At 49.8% G+C, this 21,939-nt stretch overlaps 1 protein-coding gene across 1 annotated transcript in view; it reads left to right on the top strand.

The window, feature by feature from the left end:
- Cdh4 (cadherin 4) overlaps window positions 1-19,632 on the top strand; it is a 447,733-nt gene extending 428,101 nt beyond the window's left edge. Inside the window, exons 10-16 of the mRNA XM_055596255.1 lie at window positions 1,292-1,545; window positions 2,041-2,183; window positions 4,557-4,790; window positions 5,837-6,070; window positions 8,035-8,174; window positions 8,967-9,131; window positions 16,018-19,632. Coding sequence (XP_055452230.1) covers window positions 1,292-1,545; window positions 2,041-2,183; window positions 4,557-4,790; window positions 5,837-6,070; window positions 8,035-8,174; window positions 8,967-9,131; window positions 16,018-16,224 — 1,377 coding nt within the window. The 3' untranslated portion in view covers window positions 16,225-19,632. The remainder of the gene's footprint in view (window positions 1-1,291; window positions 1,546-2,040; window positions 2,184-4,556; window positions 4,791-5,836; window positions 6,071-8,034; window positions 8,175-8,966; window positions 9,132-16,017) is intronic.
- The last annotated feature ends 2,307 nt before the right edge of the window (window positions 19,633-21,939 follow it).

Below are 21,939 nucleotides of genomic sequence, written 5' to 3'. Positions count from 1 at the left end.
CCAGAGCCAAACCTAACTTGGTGGGGAAAGGATTTGTTTCATCTTCCATGTCCCAGGCACAATCTATCATAGAGGGAAGTCAGGGCAGGAGCCTGGAGGCAGGAGCTGATGCAAAGGCCATGGAGGAGAGCTGCTTACTGGCTTGCCCCCATAGCTTGCTCAGCCTGCTTTGTTATAGCTTCTGCCCCAGGGTGGCCCCACCCACAGTGAGCTGGGTCCTCCTACATCATTCACCAGTCAAGCAGACGCACCACAGACCAACCTGGTGGCAGCATTTCTTCAGTTGAGGTACCCTCTCCCTATAATGACTCTGACTTGTGTTGCAAGCTGACCTAAAGCTAATCATCACAAAGAGGAGGTATGAAGACAGGCAGAAGTCAGAAGCAGTGGAGGTGAGAAGCCACATCTGGCGCAAGACCCCGCACACCCTTCTGGGTGGACATGCATGAGACAGGAGTCACTGGGAGAAACTTGCCCCACTGTTGGATTCTAGCCTAGGAACAGACATTTTATTCTGACCCCAGAACTGCATTTATATTACTTTAAGTCTCCAACCGGGGACACAACATTAGTAACAAGTACAAGAAAAAGTTAAGCAAGTAAGAGCTTAAGCACTGCTATTTGGCTTGGTTTGGTCTGAGCTGTGAGGCATCTTCCGTGGTATTCGGGGCTGACCTCCAGCTTGCAGCCTTCCTGTCTCAGCCTCCTAAACGCTAGGACTGCAGGGATGCACCACTGTGTCCAGCAGAAACTCACTCTTTAAACTTTATCTAGCGGGGGGGGGGGACATCTGGGGATCAAACTCATCATCAGGCATGGCAGCAGATGTCTTTACCCACTGACCCATCTTATCCTAAGACCGAAATCAACCTTTGGCCACCTTTACTCTCGTCCCTCAGCTGCATTTGCTGAGCCTCCCGTGGCTGCGGTGACTCTCCAGACTACTCAGCAATTCAGGAATTTTTCTTGAGAACTCATGAAGCCAGCCGTGGAGGCACACACCTGCAATCAATCCCAACACTTAGGAAGCTCAGTCAGAAAGATGATGCCCCAGAAAACCAGCCTCTTCCTCATCAAGGCATGGGGCTACTGGCTAGAGACCCTTTACCCCAACCCCTCTATCTTCTCACTGGCTAGAACCCAGAACAGAGACAAGAGTCTGGTGTAGAGAGACAGTGGAAACCAGGCCACCATCCAAAGCAAGGCAGGGAGCATCGAAGAGACTGGGCAGTGGTATGTCAAGCCCCATGCCCGTGGTGGGAAACCCCCGCTCACCTGTCCCTTTTTCCAGGCAGTGGACTACGAGCTGAACCGTGCCTTCATGTTGACCGTAATGGTGTCCAACCAGGCGCCCCTGGCCAGCGGGATCCAAATGTCCTTCCAGTCCACAGCGGGGGTGACCATCTCTGTCACCGATGTCAACGAGGCCCCCTACTTCCCCTCCAACCACAAACTGATCCGCCTGGAAGAGGGTGTGCCTACCGGAACCGCACTCACCACATTTTCCGCGGTGGACCCTGACCGGTTCATGCAGCAAGCCGTGAGGTGAGTCTTCAGCATAGCCTCGCCCTGTGTGACCCTCAAAGCTGGATACAGTCCTATGCGCCACACAGAAGAGTCCCAGAAAGCCCAAAGAAGCCTGAAAAACCAGGAATCCCGGTAGGGAGAGGGGGAGGACAGCCTTGGGCATTGGTGAGCACTGTCACCATGTCCAGGCTGACAAGGAAGATGCTTAGACTGTGGGGCCAGGCAGGCCTCACTGACAGTGGTGAGCAACTTGAGCGAGCTGCTTACATTCTCTGTACCTCAGGGTACCCACCCACCTGCAAGATGTAGATGATGAGAGCACAGCCTCCTGGAGTCCTCCAGAAACTAAGGCATAAGCCACTGCTGTGGCCTGTTCCTCTGTGGGAAGGACACAGAGGTGCATGAAACCTCCAAGGGCTCTGAGGACAGAAATGCCAGTGCACTGTGATCCAGAACGCTGGCTGGGTGGAGGGCGCTGGGGCCTTCACCTTGCCTCTGGTTTCCTGTCTGCAGGTACTCGAAGCTGTCTGACCCTGCAAACTGGCTGCATATCAACACATCCAATGGGCAGATCACCACAGCCGCAGTCCTGGACCGAGAGTCCCTCTACACCAAGAACAATGTGTATGAGGCCACCTTCCTGGCAGCTGACAATGGTGTGTCCCATTCCAGGGAGGCTCTGTCATAGCAGCTTCCCCTGTCCTGGGATTGTGGGCAAGGGAGAGTACTCCTGAGGGGGCCCAATGGCACCCAGAGAGTTACAGAGAGGTCTAGAGGGCTTATTCCTGCTTACTCCTTTACCCAATCGTGTCCCCACAGTGTTCCCAGTGTCCCTCATTCACTCAGGGCTCCAGGGCAGTCAAGAACCAGAGAATTTTGTGCCAGATGGCTATCCCAGCCTGCCTTTACTAGCAAGAACAGACCTGCTACTCTTCAGCACTGTTAGCTGGCACCTTAGGCTGGAAAGGCAGGAAGGCCCGTGTGACCCTAGCCCTGTGACTGGGACTCAGAGTAGGCCGCACAGCCCTTGGGAGCAAGGGAGGGCACTAGGCGGGCAGTAGGCAGGCAGCACAGAGAAAGGACATGTGGAATGGAACAAGAAGGATGATGTGCCATGCTAAGGAAGACAGTGCAGCTTCTCATGAGGCTTCTGAGGACTGTGGACCAAGCACAGGAGGAACCAATGCCAAAGAGGTCCATTTCAAGACCCACAGAACCCTGAAGTCTAGCTGAGCACTCTCATGGGTTCCGTGTGTTGGAGGTTAGGTAAATGAAATTCTGAGCAGAGATCAGTCTAGCTAGCATCATTGCTCCTGGGAGAGCCCTGGCCTCTCTGGGCCTCAGCTTTCTCCTTGGCAGAATGAGAGGAGCCTACTATCACTGAGAGTCACATCACTCATGGGTCATGACAAGCCTATGAGTGATCCAGGGGTCAATGTTCTCCACAGCGATAACGAAGGCTATCCTGTCATTCACTGAGAGCCCACACAAGGCCAGGAACCGATCCAGAGTCAGAAGAGACAAGCCTCAGCTAGCAGAACACACTGAGGGCCTGGTGCCTTCCAGAGATTAGGACAGACCTAAGCCCCTGCCTGGCAAAGCCTGTTTCCCAGTAGAGGTCATTTCAGCTGCAGGATAGCAGTAACTACAACAAGATTGAGAGGAATTTTTCTCTCACATTAAGGAGGCCTGGAGCTGGGGATATAGCTCATTCATACAGTGCCTACCTAGCATGTATGAGGCTCTGGGTTCTCTCCCAGTACAGCAAAAGGGGCAGTAGAGGGCAAGGAGAAGGGAGAAAGGGGAGGAAAGGGGAAGGGAGGGGAGAGAAGTGTCCAGGCCTGGTGACTCAAGTGACTGGGACAGGAGGGTTGAAATCTCAAGGCCAGCCTGGGCTACAGAGTATGTTCAAGGCTAGCCTCAGCAACTTAGAGAGCAAAGTCTGAAACCTGGCAGCCAGGGTGAGATTTGATAACCAAGCCCACCCCACTCACACCATGGCCATGCTGTGCCTCGGCATGGTCCAGCATGGATGCTCCAGACATCAGGACCACATTCCGGCAAGCAGAAGGAAGAGCAGGAAGGGTGCAGTGCTCATCCATGCTCTCCCGGGGATGTCCAGGAGGCACTACACAAGATCCCTGCTCAGTTTGTGACAACCAGAACTTAGTCAGGGGATCACTCTAGCTGGAACGTAACCTCCCAGTGGACAATGACAGTCTGGGCTAACACTTGAGCTCCAGTTCTCCCCTTAAAGAGAACAGAAAAAGAGGAGAGCAGTGAGGGCAGCCGTCCTGCCCTGCAGAGACGGAGAAACAAGAACAGATCATTTTAGTAGAGAGAAGAGCTGGGAGGGAGTAAAGGTGTTGGGAGAAGCTGGGGACGGGGGGAGGGGAGAAGCACATTTTGTTCTTGGAAGGAAAACAAACAAAGGCCCCAAGACAGGATTGTGCTGGTGGGTTCTTGGGAGACCTGAGCAGCTGAAACTTCAACAGCAAGAACTATTGTGGCCCCAAATCTGGTCCCATAGCAAGTGAAAGCCAAGGAAACCCTAACCCAACTGGCTGCCCCCAGGCCCTGTGGTCCTTGCAGTAACAAAGTTGGCTATACAGGCACTGGAGAGATGGCTCAGTGGTTAAGACTGACTGACTACTCTTCCAGAGGACCCAGGTTCAATCCCCAGCATCCACATGGCAACCATTTATAACTCTAGTTTCAGGGGGTCTGACACCCTCTTCTGGCCTCTGTGAGCACTACACAGAGTAGTATGCAGAGACATACATGCAGGCAAAACATCCATACACACAAAACAAAAAAAAAAGCATAAAATTCAAGTTGGCAGCACAGACAGCCTATGATGAGCAGCCAGCCCCGTCGAGGAAAGAACACCTGGGTTCTGTTCCACCACAGATAACAAGATGACACGTGTACTCCAATCAGTGCGTGGCTGTGTGTCTCCCTGGGGAGTGCACTTATCTGTCTGTCCTGTGTAGGAAGGGCCCTGTGTGCTCACCCCATCTGTCCTGCAGGGATCCCCCCGGCCAGCGGCACTGGGACCCTGCAGATCTACCTCATTGACATCAATGATAACGCGCCACAGCTGCTGCCCAAGGAGGCACAGATCTGCGAGAGGCCCGGCTTCAACACCATCAACATCACCGCAGCCGATGCTGATATGGACCCCAACATCGGCCCCTACGTCTTTGAGTTGCCCTTCATCCCCACCACAGTGAAGAAGAATTGGACCATCACCCGCCTGAACGGTGAGCCCACCCAACAGCGCCCTGGCCACAGGCAGAACCACGATCTCGGATGTGGCCCAGGGTCCACCACCAAGGAACAGTGGGCCAGGAAGATGGGAGACAGCCCTCGCCTCCCAGACAGTTCACACACAAGGCCAGAGTACAGCCCTGTCTACCCCTGCCCCTGCCACTCACTGATCTAGAAAGGGCCTAGCTCAGCCCATGCAGGCAGCTCTGGTGGATTGACTGGCTCTGAAGACTATATCCCTTAGGAGGCACTCCTTCCTGGGTGGCCAGTGCTAGGAGAATTACACCTTCCCAGAGACGCAATGCCCGTTTATGCTTCTACCAGCAGAACTACCTGTTCCTCAGGCCCTTGCCAGCATGACAGGGTGTTGCTTCAAGAAGCAAAGCCGCTGCTGTCCTCTATCTCTGGGCACCTGGTAGAGGTTTGGGTTCTGGCTCAAGACCTTTGCCCTTTTTTTCCCTCCCTTTGGGAGAGAGATTTTTTTTTTTTTTCCTAATTGATTTTATGAAACTCTACACATTCAGGAAATTCTTTCCTCATCCTACATGTTGACTCCCTTTCTTTTTTGCTACGGCCCATGTTTTGGCTTTGTGGGTCAATGTATTATTCAGGCACACATATGTGCAGATACATGTGTGCGCATGTGCCCTGCAGGTCACAGTCAGGCTCCACTGCTGTTCCTGGGAGCTGCCCACCTTGTTTTTTCAGGCAGAGCCTCTCTGGCTGGCCAGAAAGCTCCAAAGATCTGCTTGCTCTTGCCTGCCCAGCTCTGAGCCTATAAGTGTGCCCTCTGTGCCAGACAGGCCCTGGGGGAATAAAACTCAGATCCTCCTGTGTGCGTGTGTGCGTGTGTGCGCACGCGCGTGCGTGCCTGCGTGCCTGCGTGCAGGCATATGTGTACATATGCGCTGGATGTATGTACATGCACATGTTTGTGAGAAAGAGATTTTCATGCCATCAGACTCAGTGCCCGCCCGTGGAAGTCTTCCTTGGGAAGGACAGCTGCCTGTCAGCTGAATGTTGCTTTTCCTTACTCCAGGTGACTACGCCCAGCTCAGTTTGCGCATTCTGTACCTGGAAGCTGGGGTGTATGACGTCCCCATCATCGTCACGGACTCTGGCAACCCTCCCCTGTCCAACACGTCCATCATTAAAGTCAAGGTGTGCCCATGTGATGAGAATGGTGACTGCACCACCATTGGTGCCGTGGCTGCCGCTGGCCTGGGCACAGGTGCCATTGTGGCTATTCTCATCTGCATCGTGATCCTGCTAAGTGAGTACTGGCAAGTGTTCCAGATGCGGGGTTCCCTCTAACTACTTCTGGTTCCAAGGCATCTGACCAGACGGTCAGTGTGATGTCTCTTTTACGTGGGATCAGAAGCATCCCCACTATGGGAAGGGGGTGACACCAGGGCAGGGATAGGGCCCACATCCTCCTCTGAAAACACAAGGGGCAGGGAAGAATACAAAATTAGGCAGTGCCCCTGTGGTCGTGAGTGAACCTACCAGCCAGAGAGGGAACCCAGGCCCCTCTCCAACCTGCTGGGCGTAAAAAGCCAGGGATCAAAATACAGACAGCCCTGTGGCCCTAACAGGTGAGGCACACAGGGGGCACATCCCTTCTTCCACACATCTCCTCAGGTGACACAGCTAAGACACCAGCTGCACAGCTGTCTCCTGGCCACTTGATCTGGTGGAAAGTGACTCGAGGTTTCTGGTTTCTGCTTAGATGCTCACAGGTGGGACCTCTGCTACTCTCTCTCTCCAGTTCCCTGTCCATGGTGTGGGCCACACCAAGAGGACCCCTGGCTATCACCTCGTCCTGTCACTTGCCAGGCTTTTGGCCTCTGAGCCTACGCTAGCTGCAGTCTTTCTTGTCCCATCATTCAATCAAACCATTTGATCAAGGTGACCACCCTTCAGGCAGCCTGCAACACTGCCCACACCCTCCTCACTGTCTCCTCCCTGCGCCCTAGAGGACTTGTCTGCCCCCCTCCTCTTCCTCCTCCTTCTTTTCCACCTGTACATCTAACAGTGGAGAGATGGTGGCGGCTGCAAAAAGCACACCTGAAGAAACTATACCCTCATGATGATGAGGTCCCCTGTCTCCTGTTCACGGGAGCCCTGCCCTCAGAACCCAGGCAGGAACAGAGACCTATCAGAGAGGAGCATGCAAAAGCTGAGCACTCCCCTTCCCAGAGGTCCAGAGATAAGCAGAGTGCCACAGGACAAGTGCAAAGGAGACACATCTACACATGTGACAGGGAGGGGACATAATCTCTCATTCTGAGCCTGAGTCCTTTGGGTAGAAGAACCACTGGGATTGTTCTCCAATCAGCCTTCCCTCTTGAGTCAGCTATCCCTTATCCCAGTGTGTTTCTGGGGTGACCTGGGAGGTACAGGAAATGGCTTCTACTCACCCCTAGGCTTCCTGCTGGAGACATTCTTCTGGGCCCCCCTGCCCCAGTCTCCTTCCACCATAGAGGCATCACCCCACCCCCACATGGCTCCTGCCTAGAAATGTGGTACCCTGAAGCCCTCTCTTTTGCCTTCTGGACCCAAAGCCACACCTTCTAATGGTTTTAAGAATAGTGGTCTCTTAGTTCACCCTCTACCCTTGTCCTCCTGCCCCTTAGGGAGTGACACTTGTGCTCAGTCAGCCAACCCCATGAAGGAGAAAATGAATCCAGCGGGCCATTAGCCATCTCAGATTCCACATCTGGATATGCAATCAACTCCGGATAAAATGTTCACAGAAAGAATTGCATGACAGGGACTGAGGATCAATGTTTCAGTAGTAAGGGCACTGACTGCAGAAGCAGAAAGACCTGATCCCAAATTCCTAAGAGCCCCAGGCATAGCTATGCACACACCTGACACCCCACTGTGAGGTGAAGAAACAGGATTACTGGACCTTACAGGCGGACAGCCAAGATTCAGGTTCAAGGACAGACCCAGCCTCAAAGGAATACAGTGGGGAGTGAAAGATCTGGGCTCAGGTGTCCTCTGGCTTCCACTCTATAGTTGGGACTTGGTATTCACATGTATGTGTCTACACATGTGCATATCGTGCACATGCCTAACTGCTTATGTAGATGAACACAGAATATGTTCATCAGATGTGCATGCCTGGGCGTGCGCATTTGTGTACACAAAAGCCATGCATGCACACACATTTATAACCTGTGCACATCATGCGCACACACACTGCTCACGGGGCGGCCCCTCCTCTCACAGCCATGGTCCTGCTGTTCGTTGTGTGGATGAAACGGAGGGAGAAGGAGCGACACACGAAGCAGCTGCTCATCGACCCTGAGGACGATGTGCGCGACAACATCCTCAAGTATGATGAGGAAGGTGGTGGAGAGGAAGACCAGGTGAGCCACGGGTCTCTGCCGCCCCACAGTAGCCCTCGGCCCCAGCAGGGCTCATCCTGGCCTTTTGGCCTCACATGTCTCGTCCTGTTTCTTATGGAAAGGTGTTGCATGCTCCTTACCAGAGGCGCAGATCTGGGCCCAGGCTGCAGCCTCTCCTGTGTGTGTGCTCAGGCCTGGGCTAACTGTGCAGCCTCTGCCTGCATCCTCTCAGCAGATCTGCCCTCCTCACACGTTCCTCCCTCTCCAGACACCAGCCCCACCCGCTGCTGCCCCGTGCCCTGGAGAAAACAGTCCAGAGTCTTCTGGGGACATCAACACCCACCTACTGGACATTGCCAGTGTGTGTGTGTGTGTGTGTTTCGGGGGAGCGTCTCTGACCAGGATGGGTAGATTACACAGAGCTATCTAGTCAGGCCAATGAGAACCCAGCCCTTTCCTGCCATCACTAAGGACGCAAGGTGGCTGGCTGTGCAAGGCTCCTGAGCTGCAGGCAGGAGGCTTACTTTTGAGCGTGCAGGGGGGAGGTCGAGGCCCCTGCAAGGCATCTGGCAGGCCAAGATTCCATGGCTACCCTGAGGTCAGGCAGGACTGGGGCAAATGGAGAAGAGGAGGTATGTGGAAAGGGCAGGCCTAAGGATGGGCTAGGACAGTAAGGGTGCCTGGAGACCGGTACAGTGGTGCCCACAGGGCAGGTGACGAGACTGAAGGAGGGTGTGCTCAGGATTCTCCCAGTTGCCCTGTGTGCTGCCCCCATGCTCCAGTTCCCCTGACCGACTTGGTCTCCATCCCCAGGACTATGACCTCAGCCAGTTACAACAGCCGGAGGCCATGGAGCATGTGCTGAGCAAGGCCCCTGGTGTGCGGAGGGTGGATGAACGGCCAGTAGGTGCTGAACCCCAGTACCCAGTCAGGCCTGTGGTGCCCCATCCAGGTGACATTGGAGACTTCATCAATGAGGTATGAACGTCGGAAGGACCTGAGCAAAGTGTCTCCTTTAAAGGTGAAATCTTACCACACACACACTCACACACAACACAGAGCTTGTGGAGTCACAAGTAGATGAGATCAGACTCTAGGCCAGGCTGGCCCTCCTGCTGTGTGTGGCCTTGAGCACATTGGCTCTTGAATCAGCTTCTCGTAGGAGGCCTAAGACTCTCAGGTCTGGAGCTTAGCTCAGCAGGAATTAGGGGCCATTTAGGCCACTGTACCTACAATGGGGTGACGGTAAGAACTATTCTCAGGGGAAGTGGCAAAGCAACCAATACAGCTCTTGGACACACTAAGCCAGTGCAGCTGGGAATGGCCTTCCAGCCCACAGTGGAATCCTGATACCCAAGCACACTGACCTGTATGTCTCAGCTCTGCTCTGCCACCTCTGACTCCTGCCCCCACCACAACCCAAACATCCCACAGAGCCCTTCCTGAGCTTCAGCGCTTGGCTGTATTAAAGATCTAACACCAAGGCCTCCACACCGTGAGAAAAGCTTGGTCTCTTACAGCAGGGAGAGCCAGGAGAGGCTCCAGCTGCATGTCACACCACACCCTGGACTCTTATAAAGTCTTCCAAAAGGGAACAAATTATGGTACAAGAGCACAGTTTTTATTTGGCAGACAGAGGCAGGGATCTGTAGAGGGAGATCTCTAATTCAATAAACCAGGGAATTCACTTACAGTCTACTTACAGGCTGGAGTAGCTATGGGGCAAAAAGGGGATGAGAGCAAACAAAGGAGAAGTTTCCTTTTGGGGCATGTGGTTAGCCATTGCTAGGAATAACCAGCGAGCAGTGAGTTAAAAGATGTCAGGTGACCTCCCAGGCCAGCCGCACTAGGGAGCAATAGGGCTGGCAGTGAAGAGTCTAGAGAACCATTTACTGTACTTCTGGAAAGCAAACTACTTTTGTGTCAGAAAATGTTATTGCTCAACCAATGGAGTCCCTGGCTAATACCTCTGTCCACCTTCTTCTGGGGTAAAGCAAAGAGGAACGGCAGAACCAGCTTCCCTGGGGTCCCATCTGTGACCCTGCCTGACCCCCAGCATGGAGGTGGGAGGGTTGGGCTGGGGCTTTACCACCAGATCAAGAATCGTTGTATCTGAAGTGGAGTCAGCAACTCTTCTACCTCAGCCAGTGGCAGAGTCCCTTGCATGATAACTCATGTTGTGAGTCAGCAAATATCCAGAGGTTTCCTCAGAATACTCACAGGAGATGTCACCAGGTTCTGCAGTTCCCTAAAAGCCAGTGACACTCAGACAACACCATGAGCAACAAACTGTTTAAGCCCTGCAAAGCATGTCCCGCCTTCCCCTACTCCAGTCCATGGCCCATTTTCAAGTCACTCAGACGAAATAACAGACACAGAGTAAAGGTACAGAGAAGAACGTTCCTTTCCCAGGGCAGGGGTGGGCCAAAGTGGCACTCAGAGAAACATACAAAGCACTCAGTACATAATGAAGGACTAGAAAGACTGAGTACAAAGAAATGAAACTGCCAACTGGAGAAGAAAAGAATTGGGGGTGGGGATATGAAAAGAAAAATTATTAAGAGCATGAAGGCTGAGGACCGGGCTCAGGGTCCAGTGCTGGTGCTGTGGCACAAGGCTCTGGGTTTGATCCCCAGCACTGCCAAGCATGATGGGAGCCACACAATGAGATCGAATCCTGGGTTTCAGAAAGGAAGGAAAGAAGGAAGGAAAGAAGGAAGAAGTTAAATAACAAGGAAAAAGCAGAACACACAACTCTGCACCTCATCACACCCTGACCCTGACCCTAACCAATAAGCCCTAATACTAGTCATATCTCAATATAGCTAATAATGCCCCTAGGTCAAATCAAAATGCTAGCCATAATAACCTTAGACTTAACCTAAACCAAGCCAAGTCCTAAACATAACCTCTGTTCTAACCCAGACCTATTTGTTTTAAGTGAGATTAATATTTACTAATAATTATCTTTTAGTAAAGCTGCTGTTAGTCCTAAACAACTGTCTAACCAAATCACCACAGAGACTGGATTTATTTAGTTAACCTAGAACACAATGCTGGGCAATAGTTACTCCCTCCTAAACCTCCAAGCCCTCATAGTTTCCTAACACTTAGATTTTACCCATTAGACTTGCTTTTTGTGAAATCTTAGGTCTGGTTCATGCTCCACATCCTCCAAGATCTCTCCTCCAGCTCTCTCTCTCTCTCTCCTTTTTTCCTCCCACTCTTTCCTGTCCTCTGGCTCCTCCCCTCTTCCACCTACTTCCTTTCCCTGCTCAACATTGTGGCTAGTTGCTTTATTTGGAAGTTTACACAAAGATGAGACAGGTGATGCTTAGAATAAGCACCACAATACAATATCTGGACTGAAACCAGAGAGTGGGGGAGAGAAATCAGCATTTGAATGAACAAAGGTAAGGTATATACATTTCAAAAGAACATTATACCAACATTTCCCCCTTTAAGTCCAATAAAAGGCTCCTTTTTTTTTCAATACAATAATAATTATGAAAACTGTTATGTAAAATCTACATGTGCAATGTCCAGTCCATGTGTATTTAGCAACTTAGGAGAAAGTATCTGATCATCCTTTCTATCTTGACAAGTTTAAAGTTCTATACCTAAATTAACTTTTATCCTTATTGGTATTACCTATAAGAAGGCATTTAACTTCTAAACAACTTAAGCATAAATATGGCACTATGAATATTTGGTCTTCAACCCCATCAGAGACTTGAGAAGGAATAAAATTAGTTATTAGAGTAAATAGGAAGTACATGTTAGCAGCTTCCAAAAAATAAAAATTTGACAGAGACAGTTTGTTGCCTGAACCCATAACTTTACAATGTTGGAGCATCATCTTCAACCTTCTGGCTCAGAATATTTGACAGACATATATGTGAAGCAGGAACTATTTAGGACTTGCTTACCCTGTCTTGGCAGAGTTCAGCAGTCGACTTGTCCTGCATTTAAGTTTGCCCATTTTGGGCAGAATTTGTCTGTCGTGAAGCAAGGGTATTTTCTTTACCCAAATGGCTCGTTTGCCACATTTGAAGCCATCTCCATATGGAGGTTCTTCTATGCTTATTATCTTCTTTGAGGTAGGTGGGGTGCTGCCAGGAGATGACCTGTCTCATTGTCAAAGAATCTTTAAAATAATAAAGAAACTTTTAAATGCCATATTCTGTAGGTGTCTGAAGTTTTTGAAGACTAACTTTATGTAATCTATCTGTCTACAAAATCATATCTATCTGTTAAACCTAGAATGTATATTCCTGTGATAAAATAGACTAGTGTTTGACATGACTATGAGTTGAATAACTAGCAATTAATTTGCATTACTTAATATCCTAACCAGTTTTTGATAGCAGTTTAAAAGTATTGGAAGTAACCTTGAAATTGTATCAATATACTAGAGCTTATACCAATGTATCAAAAATACTTATTTTGCATCAATATGCAAAATCCTATACCAGAGTTAAAATTAACCTTATTTGAGAACAAATAAAACCCTAAGTTGAGTAGATTCAATAATCTACCTTTTGTCTTATTCCTATAAGATATCCCTGTATAATCCTTGTTTTACTCTGTATAAGACCATTAATAATTTATAAACATCTCCCAATGACAATAAAATTTCATAGCCATAGAAAACAACCAAAAACCTACTCAACCCCCTTTTAAGGAAAATTGAACATCGTTCTCATGGATTTCTTCTAGCTGACATTTTGGACATGCAGAAAGCCTGGTAGGGAGCCCAAAGAAAATTGGAAAAATTTGGTTAATTAAGCAAGCAATAACATTTGTGGTCCAGTCTTTGAATGTTGAGGAATTTCAGGCTTAGTAAAAGTCCTGTTTGGAACAGTCTAAAATGCTGGACCAATTACGATTAGTATCTTTCTTCAAAGATCTCTTGGGAGCAAGCTTTGATGAGAAACAACAATTGAAGCAGTTGAGGCAGGAACAAGCAGAATGCTGAAACATGCAAGATGCTGGAACAGATGTGTCAATGTCTCGGCAAGCTGAAGAATGAATCCTGTCAGGTTTGATCCAGCATCTCTGGTGTTCAGTTCTTTTGCAAACATATAATTTCTCACAAGCATTATAGAGTTCTAAAATTATAAATGTACGAGATGTACAGGATGAAACTAAACTGTAAGCCAATTTTATCTATGCAATTAAATTAGCATAATACATTTTGAGGATATTATAGCCAAGGATTTATTGGCCAAGTATTGTTGGAGTTTTGGCTGGAGACATTTTTTTATGTCTCAGTCAGTTTCAGAGTTGTTTCCAAGTAAAGGGATCAGCAATATAAGTTACCATTATTACTGAACATACAATCATTATCATGTTGAAATCAAAACAAGGTTGGATAGATTAAAATATCTTTTTGGGCTCTTGTGTGCCTATTGTATTAGGTCAAGTTGCTGCCTATTTCCCTAGAGAAGCCTCCCATTAGAGAGACAAGCTGGTTGCCTTGAGCCATAGAAAACGCATGTTTTAAGTAACCTTTATATAAACTCCTTTTTAATTTAGAATATAAGCATATTGTAGGTATCTTGTACCTGTTTTGAGGTTTAGCCCTAGATTTTTATATAGGTTGTAGCTATTTGTCCTGTCCCCTTTTTTATATAGAATGGGCAGTTATGCTTTTATAGCCAAACTTTATTTAAACTCCCTCTTACCTTTAGCACTTAAGCATACCCTAGGCATCTTGTACCTACCTGGGCTTTACATTGATAGTGGCTATTTTTTGGCTTGCCCCTTATTTATACAGACTGGGAAGTTATGCCTTTATAGTCGAACTTTATATAAACTCTCTTAGCGTTAGCATATAAACTCTCTTACCCTTAGTGTTAAGTATATCCTAGGCATCTTGTACCTGGATTTTTACATTGGTTTTGGCTGTTCTTTGGCTTGCCCTCTTTTTTATATGGGAAGGACAGTTTTGTTTTTTAAACATATGAATATAATGTTTGAGTTTTTAGGACTAAACTAGGTTGGCATGTACTTTGCCATCTTTAAGCCTCTTGTGTCTTTTTTACATAAGCATGACCAACATTTTTCCCCCATGAAAATGTCTCACGTTTAAATGGATAAGTCAGTTTCCAGAGCAGTGTAACATTATCTCTCTTTACATAAACCTAAAATATATGTGAATCCAACCTTTAGAGCAGTAAGGACATAACATGAACCAGACCTAACATTTCACAAGAAGCAAGTCTAATGGGTAAAATCTAAATGTTAGGAAACTATGAGGGCTTGGAGGTTTAAGAGGGAGTAACTATTGCCCAGCATTGTGTTCTAGGTTAACTAAATAAACCCAGTCTCTGTGTGGTGATTTGGTTAGACAGCTGTTTAGGACTAACAGCAGCTTTACTAAAAGATAATTATTAGTAAATATTAATCTCACTTACAACACCTATTCCTAACCCTGGTTATGATACAAACATAACGATAATCCAACTACTAGCCATAACAAAATCATAACTATAGCCCTAAAAACAAAACTAACCTTAAACCTAATCTAATTATATACTGACTCTAGCATTACCCTACCTAAAACCTAGACATGACCATAACTGTTAGGCTAGCCCCAACTCTGGTTTAGATATAAATATAAAGCATCCTGAACCTAAGCTGAAAACAAACTCTAACCGTACCCGTAGCCCAAAGTCTAACACAGAAGTTCTCAACCTGTGGGGGTCAAACCAAACTTTCACAAGGGCCACCTAAGATCACTGGGGAAAATGCTGATATTTACATTATGATTCATAACACTAGCAAAATTACAGTTATGCAGTAGCAGCAAAGATAATTTTATGGCTGGGGTTCACCACAACGTGAGGAATCATGTTAAAGGGTCACAGAATTTAGGAAGGCTGAGAACCACTGCTCTAACAGTAATTATTTGACCTCAACCCCAGCCCTAGACCTATTCCTAACACTAAACCTGACACTGGACCTTAACCTAGCTAGCCCTAACCCTCCCTACCACTAACCCTAGATTTCCCTAAACCTATCCCTAAATAAATTCCTAAAGCACCAGACTTAACCCTAACCCAGCGCTCACTGCAACCCTAACCCTAGCCTAAAACCTAGGCTTTGAACTAGACCTATTCCTAAATTCTAGCTCTAGCAGCAGCCTGAACCACAGCTGTCCTCACCCCAGCCGTAGAATAGCTGACTCTAATCCTAACCCTAACCTCACCAGCCTATCTGTACCATTAACCCTAAGCCTAGCTCTGGGCCCAAACATTAACCCTAACCTGAACCCTAACCCTAATGCAGACTGTAGAGTTAGTGGTAACCCCTACTTCAGTCTAGGCCTAACCCTGTTCCCACCCTTGGTGGGGCAGAATACTACCCATGGCCCAGCCCATCCCCAGCCTCCTGGTGTAGCTCCCAGTGGCTTTGAGCTTCCTGTCCCTGTGCTCCATGTCTTTTCTTTTTAGACTTATCTATTTTATTTTATATTATGTGTATGAGTGCTTTGCCTGCATATGTGTCTGTACACCATGTGTGTACAAGGCCCACAGAGGTCAGAAAATGGGGTCACAGCCCCTCAAACAGATGTTTGTGAGTTGCCACGTGGGTGCTGCAAGAACAAAGAATGTTCTTAACCTCGGAGCCATCTCTCTGGCCCCTGTGTCTGTTCCTATAAACATACTTTCTCATTTGGCCCTTGGACAGACCCTACCCTACAGACAAGCTCATGCGCCAATTATTGAGCATCTACTGTATGTAAGCACCTGTCCTGCCTACCCCTGCCCCACCCGCTCGGGTGGATCCTCCTCTGTTCTGTCTGGGCTGACACAGCTCACCCTCCACCCTAACCCCTCATCTCTGTGACCTCCCCCAGGGACTCCGGGCTGCTGACAATGACCCCACCGCACCCCCCTATGACTCCCTGCTAGTCTTCGACTACGAAGGCAGTGGCTCCACGGCAGGCTCTGTCAGCTCCCTCAACTCCTCGAGCTCCGGGGATCAAGATTACGACTACCTGAATGACTGGGGGCCCCGGTTCAAGAAGCTGGCGGACATGTATGGGGGTGGTGAGGAGGATTAGCCGACCTCACCTCTCCCACCAACATGAGAAGGGCGCTCGAGGCCGAGCAGCGGAACTGAGCCGAGGCGCCAGTGCTGTCCTGGCGTCAAGAGGCCCCTCCCCGCTGCCATCCCCGGGTGGAGCTGCACAGTGTGGAGCTGCGCAGTATGGACTTAGGCCACCAGGCGCCCACCACCACTGCGGCATCTCAGTAGCCACGTACCGCGAAGGGAGAGCCAGAGGCACAGCCCTAACTTGAATATCTTACAACAAAAGCACTGTTAAATCAAAAACAAAGTGCCTTTTGGTACACGTGACAGATTCCCTAACTCAGGAGTGACTGAAAGAGAGGAGACAGCCCGAGGCCCCCACCTCTGTCCACCCTGCCCCACAGCCCTTGGCCCCATCTGGTACCTCCTGAAGGCAACAAGCCGGGGTGGGAGAGAATATGTCCTTTTTTTTTTTTTTTTAATTCTTTTATTAAGAAAAAAGAACGTGGGTGACTTATTTGCAAAAATAGATGGAGTCCAGATCTCAACAGCTTCTGTTGTGCACGGCCAGGGTCTCCTGGGCCCTTTGGGCTCCCCGAGGCTGTTAGGTGAGGATTGGGTTTTCCACGCTGGGCTAGCCCAACCCCATCAGCAGAGCCACTTCTGTGTGGACTGAGCTTTCACCTGAATTTGTGCCCTGCCCCCAAGATACTGTAAATAGCTGAGACAGGTGTGATGCCCCAGAGACCGTCCTCACCTCGACACTTGGCCACTGCCATGCCCTCAACACCACCAGAAAGCCTCTCTCTGGACCAGCCGTCACCCCAATACCACTGAGGTCCCCTTTTGCCTTGGTCCAGGACAGCGTGTTGTCCAAGAAGCCACAGTGTCCTGCAGAACCCTGACACAGCCCTCCACTCGTCAGAAGAGACCCTGAGGGATCCTGTTGAAGGCCTAACAGTCACAAGCTCCCCTCAGCGGAACCCCTGAATGCCCTCAGCACACTGCCCGGGCTGTGCAGAGGGCAGAGAGCAGAGCCTGGCCAGACTGGCAGCTGCTTGGCCCCTTGGGCCCATTTAGCCCGAGCTCCTGCCTGGCCCCATGAACTGCTATGGATGTCAGGACCTACCAAGGGGCCAGTGAGAGGTTCTCTGACTGTGCCCATATGACCACAGATGGTCCGGCTTGGACCCATGTTTCTGTTGTTCTCTGGAGCTGGTGTGGCACTTTCCATGGGCAGCTTGACACAGGGCAGACGGGGCAGGGTGAGCACTTATGTAGGACAGCAATAGGATGTGTCCAAGGACCTACAGGAAATGGCAAAGCTGCCCTTATCACTGGGGGGAAAAACAGGCCTAGGACATTCACATGTCTGGGCCCAAAGGAGCCCTGGGATGGGGCAGAAGGGCAGGCACTGAAGGGGCATCTGGTGCTGAGCCATCTTCCTGGCTCACCCCAGGCAGTCCAACATACTCCGAGAGAAAGGGGTTGAGAGTGATGGTAGCTTGGGAGGTCTTGGTGGCTGAGACTTTTGGGGGAGACAGCAGAAGTGGCAGCACTGATGAAAAACAAGTTCCTCCCAGATCCCCAGTCCATACCTACACTGCTGGGGCCAGAAGGGCTTTAAAAGGGCTGGGGTTCCCCAGGAGACAGCATGCTCCCCAGCCAGAGGCCTCTAGTTCATGGCTCCTCTTGGCCTCCGGCTTTACCCGATGGCTAGGTTCATTCCCTTCTCCACACTGCTTTGGCCTCAGAAGACACACCTGAGTGAACTCATGGGTGCCAAACTTGTGGGCATGACCCATTGGATGTCAGGGTTCTTTCCCAAACCAAACCTGCCCCCACCTCTGAACTCCTGGACCTGAGCTGGGCTACAAGCTCAGCTGTGTCCATTCTTACTCCTCATATGGCTGCCCAGGAGGTGGGATGGACAAGGGGCCTTTGTAGCTTCCTGGGAGCCCCCCTCCCTACAGCCAGCCAGGCCAGTGGAGCTCGTGGAGAAGCTGTCCTATGCAAAATTGCTTGGGGTCGGCAACCAGTGAGGGTGGTACTGAGCTTGTCGTGGCTACTGGTGGGATTGCTGTGGGCCAGGGCTTGGGGAATGAGAAGAATTTTCTGGGTTTGATTTTGAAAAACCCAAGAATCACAAATGCTCTATCGGAAAGCTGTGTTTGATTGGGAGACAGTGGCTAAGAACTCTCCTAAAATCCCAAGGCTTTTTTGGAATCCTGGGATGGGAGGTGCCAAATCCATCAGCTACCTGGAGGAATGTCTCACCTGCCTCCACCTCCTCCAATCCCCATCCCCAAGGCCTCTGTCACTGCCAGGCCCCTGCAGGAACATCCATGGGGTTCCCCAAAAGCTGGACAGCTTGTCCCTTCACCCCACACCCCAGTCAGCCCCCAGGGCTAGAGAAAGATAGGGTTCCACACACCCCCGGAACCATCTTGGAACTCTGTTCCCAGGCCAACAAGTTAGCATTAGCCAAGCATACAGTCAGTGTCAAATGTTTCTCTCCTGTAGCTTGTAGATACGACGCGTCTATGGTCAGGGCCCAGCCAACCTAGGCTGGTGGCCAGCTCTGTGCAGTACGAGGGTGAGGTTTAGTTCCTTTAGGGAGAAGCCCGCACTGCTGAGTGGCTTGGAAGAATACCTGGCCATGGTCAGCCTCGGCCACACCTGACTCCCGGCCAGCCGTTTTCTTCTCATGTCTTTCAGCACATCCAAAATGCCAGGCCTCCTGCCACCAAAGTGTCAGAGTAATGTCCAATTATCAGGCCCTCAGAGATGCCTCGGTTTCCCCCAGAGTGAGTGCGTGGTACATTGAGACGACACCTCTGTGCTCTCCAAGGTAAACAGGAGAGGGATGTCTCCATTTCCGCCCAAACTCAAAGGCAAAACCAAAAACTCGAAGCAGAATCACCCTGCCCAGGGCACCCTGTGTGGTAGCTCAGACACCTCGTACCAAGCAGGCTCTGCCACACCAGCCGGCCGGTGGAAATCACCTCCGTATACACCGGGGACGCATCTTGCTTTTCCTTCCTCTCCTTTTTTTCCATTCTGATTTATTTTTTGCATGTTTATTTTTGAAAATGGACAAATGTGTAGCAGCCCGCATGACCGTGGTTGTTTTGGGAAAGATACCGGAGTATGATGCGTTCGCACTGCAGCCCTGAGCGTCATGCGGTGAGACAGATGTTCCAACTTTTTTTGTAATCGTCAACAGCACAAATATTTTGTATTGTCGTTTGTATCATTTTGTACCGAAAAAAAAAAAAGGAAAAAAAAATGGGAAGAGAGTTGATGTTTTCAATGTGTTTTTAGTGCCAGGCAGCCTTGGTTCCGAAGGGAACAGCAGCTTTGCAGAATTGTCGTGTCCTGGAGTGGAGTTGGGCGTTAGCACGCTGCTCCAAAGGAGTAAATAAAGTCCCCTTTTAAGTAGTCGGCCTCTGGCTTGCTTGTGTTCTTCTGTGCATTCTAGGATCTGATGGAGTTCAGGGCTCTGGGCAGGTGACTAGAGGGCAGATGGTGTCAGGAGTGAGGCCTTGTCATGCTTTGTTAAAACCTGGGCACTGTTCTATGCACCAGAAAAGGCGGCGTAAAACCAGGGCCACTCCTCACACATCTGAGGCCCACGTGTCCTATGCATACTTTACATTTTTAGGTTATAAAGCAAACACAAAGTACGCTCAACAAACACCTTTGTGACACCACAAGGAGGCAGACTTAGATTGAGAGCAGATTTGTTTTGTTTTTATGGTGCTGGGGATCAAATCCAGGGCCTCTCAGGTGCTAGGCAAATGCTCTGCCACTGAACCATATCCGATGCCCTAAATTCAGAACTCTCACAGTCAATGTGCAGCATGTAAGAGTGAGCTGGGCTAGACCTACCCCCCCCAACACACTTTCCTACCCTAGCAGCAGCTGACGCAGAGAAGCTGGGGCCTGCACATTGGATAGATACTCCAGTCTGCATGTGGCTTCTTTACCTAAGCCCTCCTGCCCCCAAAAATCCCTTGGAGCTTTGGCAAGTCCACTTTGTTAAAAAAAAAAACAAAAAACACTTAAGAGTCTTCCAAGGTTGCTAGACTGAAGGCAATCTGTGATGAACACCAGGGTCCTGGGACCCATAGTGGACTAAAGGAGTTAGCGCATGGCCTGGGTTACAGCAGATTCTTTCCTCTGTCATGAGCATGGTCAAATCCGTCATAGAGTGCCAACACACACATACACATGTGTGCACACACGCACATACACATGCCTATATACAAACATACACACACATGCATGCACATGCATCTGTCGGTATACACGTATATGCACACGAACAGGCCCCTAGCCACTCCATTTCCAGTGCAACCCATCCTAGTGATACCATCCTAGGTATCACTGGAATTGTCGGGAACCACAAGCCAGAATACCACTCGAAGCTGAATGCCCTGAACGTCTCCTGCCCTCACCTTGAGCTCTCCTTGGATCCCATGGGTCCACCCTCCTCTGCCTCACTCCTTCCAGCCTGCTTCTGGGCCCTCATTTCCTCCTCAGCTCTAGTTATCTTCCTACTTTCCTTCCCTTCCTCCTTCCTTGCAGTACCTCGTCCCGGGCTCAAATGTGAAAGGATCCATGAGCCAAGGAAGGATTCTCTAGGCAGGGCAGGCAGAGCTCTGCCCGTCATTCCTCGTACTGGGAACAGCAGGTAGTGTCAGTGTCACACCCCGACTGCTGGGACTTAGATGGCTGCCATGCCCTGCTCTCTTGCGCTAGGCAGCTTCCTACTAGCTAGGGACTATCACTCTCTGTCTCCAGAGGGCAACTTGGGGAGCCACGTCCAAGCGTTGTTCTCCATAGCTTCCAGAAATTTCCAGCATGATGATCTATGAATGGGGATTCCCTACTCATCTTCACAGACTCCAGTCCCATCCAAGGACTCTAGAAAGTGCCCTACTGCCCCTCCCCATGGAGGAGCAAGGGCAGAGAGAAATCTACCCCTATCAGGCTCCTCTGTTAGCCCCACAGAACCAGCCATGGGAGGCTAGAAGCTAAGAGAGGTAGAGAAGCACACGGCCTCCCTGAGGCCCTTGGTGGCCAGGCAAGGAGTCAGCCAGCAGAGGCTCCTGGCAGCTTTCAGCTCAAAGTGGCACCCAAGTAGGGTTCACTAGAGCCACAAGTGGGGCCTGTTCCCACACACTACAGAGGCTTTTCACCAAGCATACTTCACACACTAGTCACCCATCTTTTACCGGGAGGACACAATGTCACACCAGGGGACACAGCAGGCACCAACCTGCCAAGCCTACTCTTGGAACTGGCAACCGATAGAACTATGAGAATTTAGTTCAGTCATTTTGATATAGCAACACAAAGACATGTGTAGTCACACAGCCAGGATCTACCTGGAAGTACTATCCTTTCAGCTTCTCTTCCTCCCTCCTCAGAACCAGCCAGGAAACCAGATCTCTGTGCATCATGGAGGATAGGACGCCAAGTGCACTTACTCTTTGTTCCAGCCCACGGATGGCAGCCCCCTCTGCACTCTGAGTGGGTCTTTCTCCCTTTTTGTTCTTCTCTCTGTCTACCTGTTTCTCTACCAAGCACAGAGCTGAGTGGTCAGCCTCTGTGTGTCCTTGATTTGGTGTTTCTGCACACAGAAATATTGATGCCTTGTCTCCTTGAGACAAGCATCAGCAAGTGTCTCAGGTCCCCGGAGATGAGGTCTCTTCTGGTCTACATAGTCTTGGTCGCCACT

The sequence above is a fragment of the Psammomys obesus genome, unplaced genomic scaffold, assembly GCF_907164565.1.
Source record: "Psammomys obesus unplaced genomic scaffold, mPsaObe1.curated_primary_1811, whole genome shotgun sequence".
Lineage (NCBI taxonomy): Eukaryota > Metazoa > Chordata > Mammalia > Rodentia > Muridae > Psammomys > Psammomys obesus.
The sequence above is the reverse complement of the archived record's forward strand: the minus strand, read 5'-3'. Positions and strand labels throughout refer to the sequence as shown.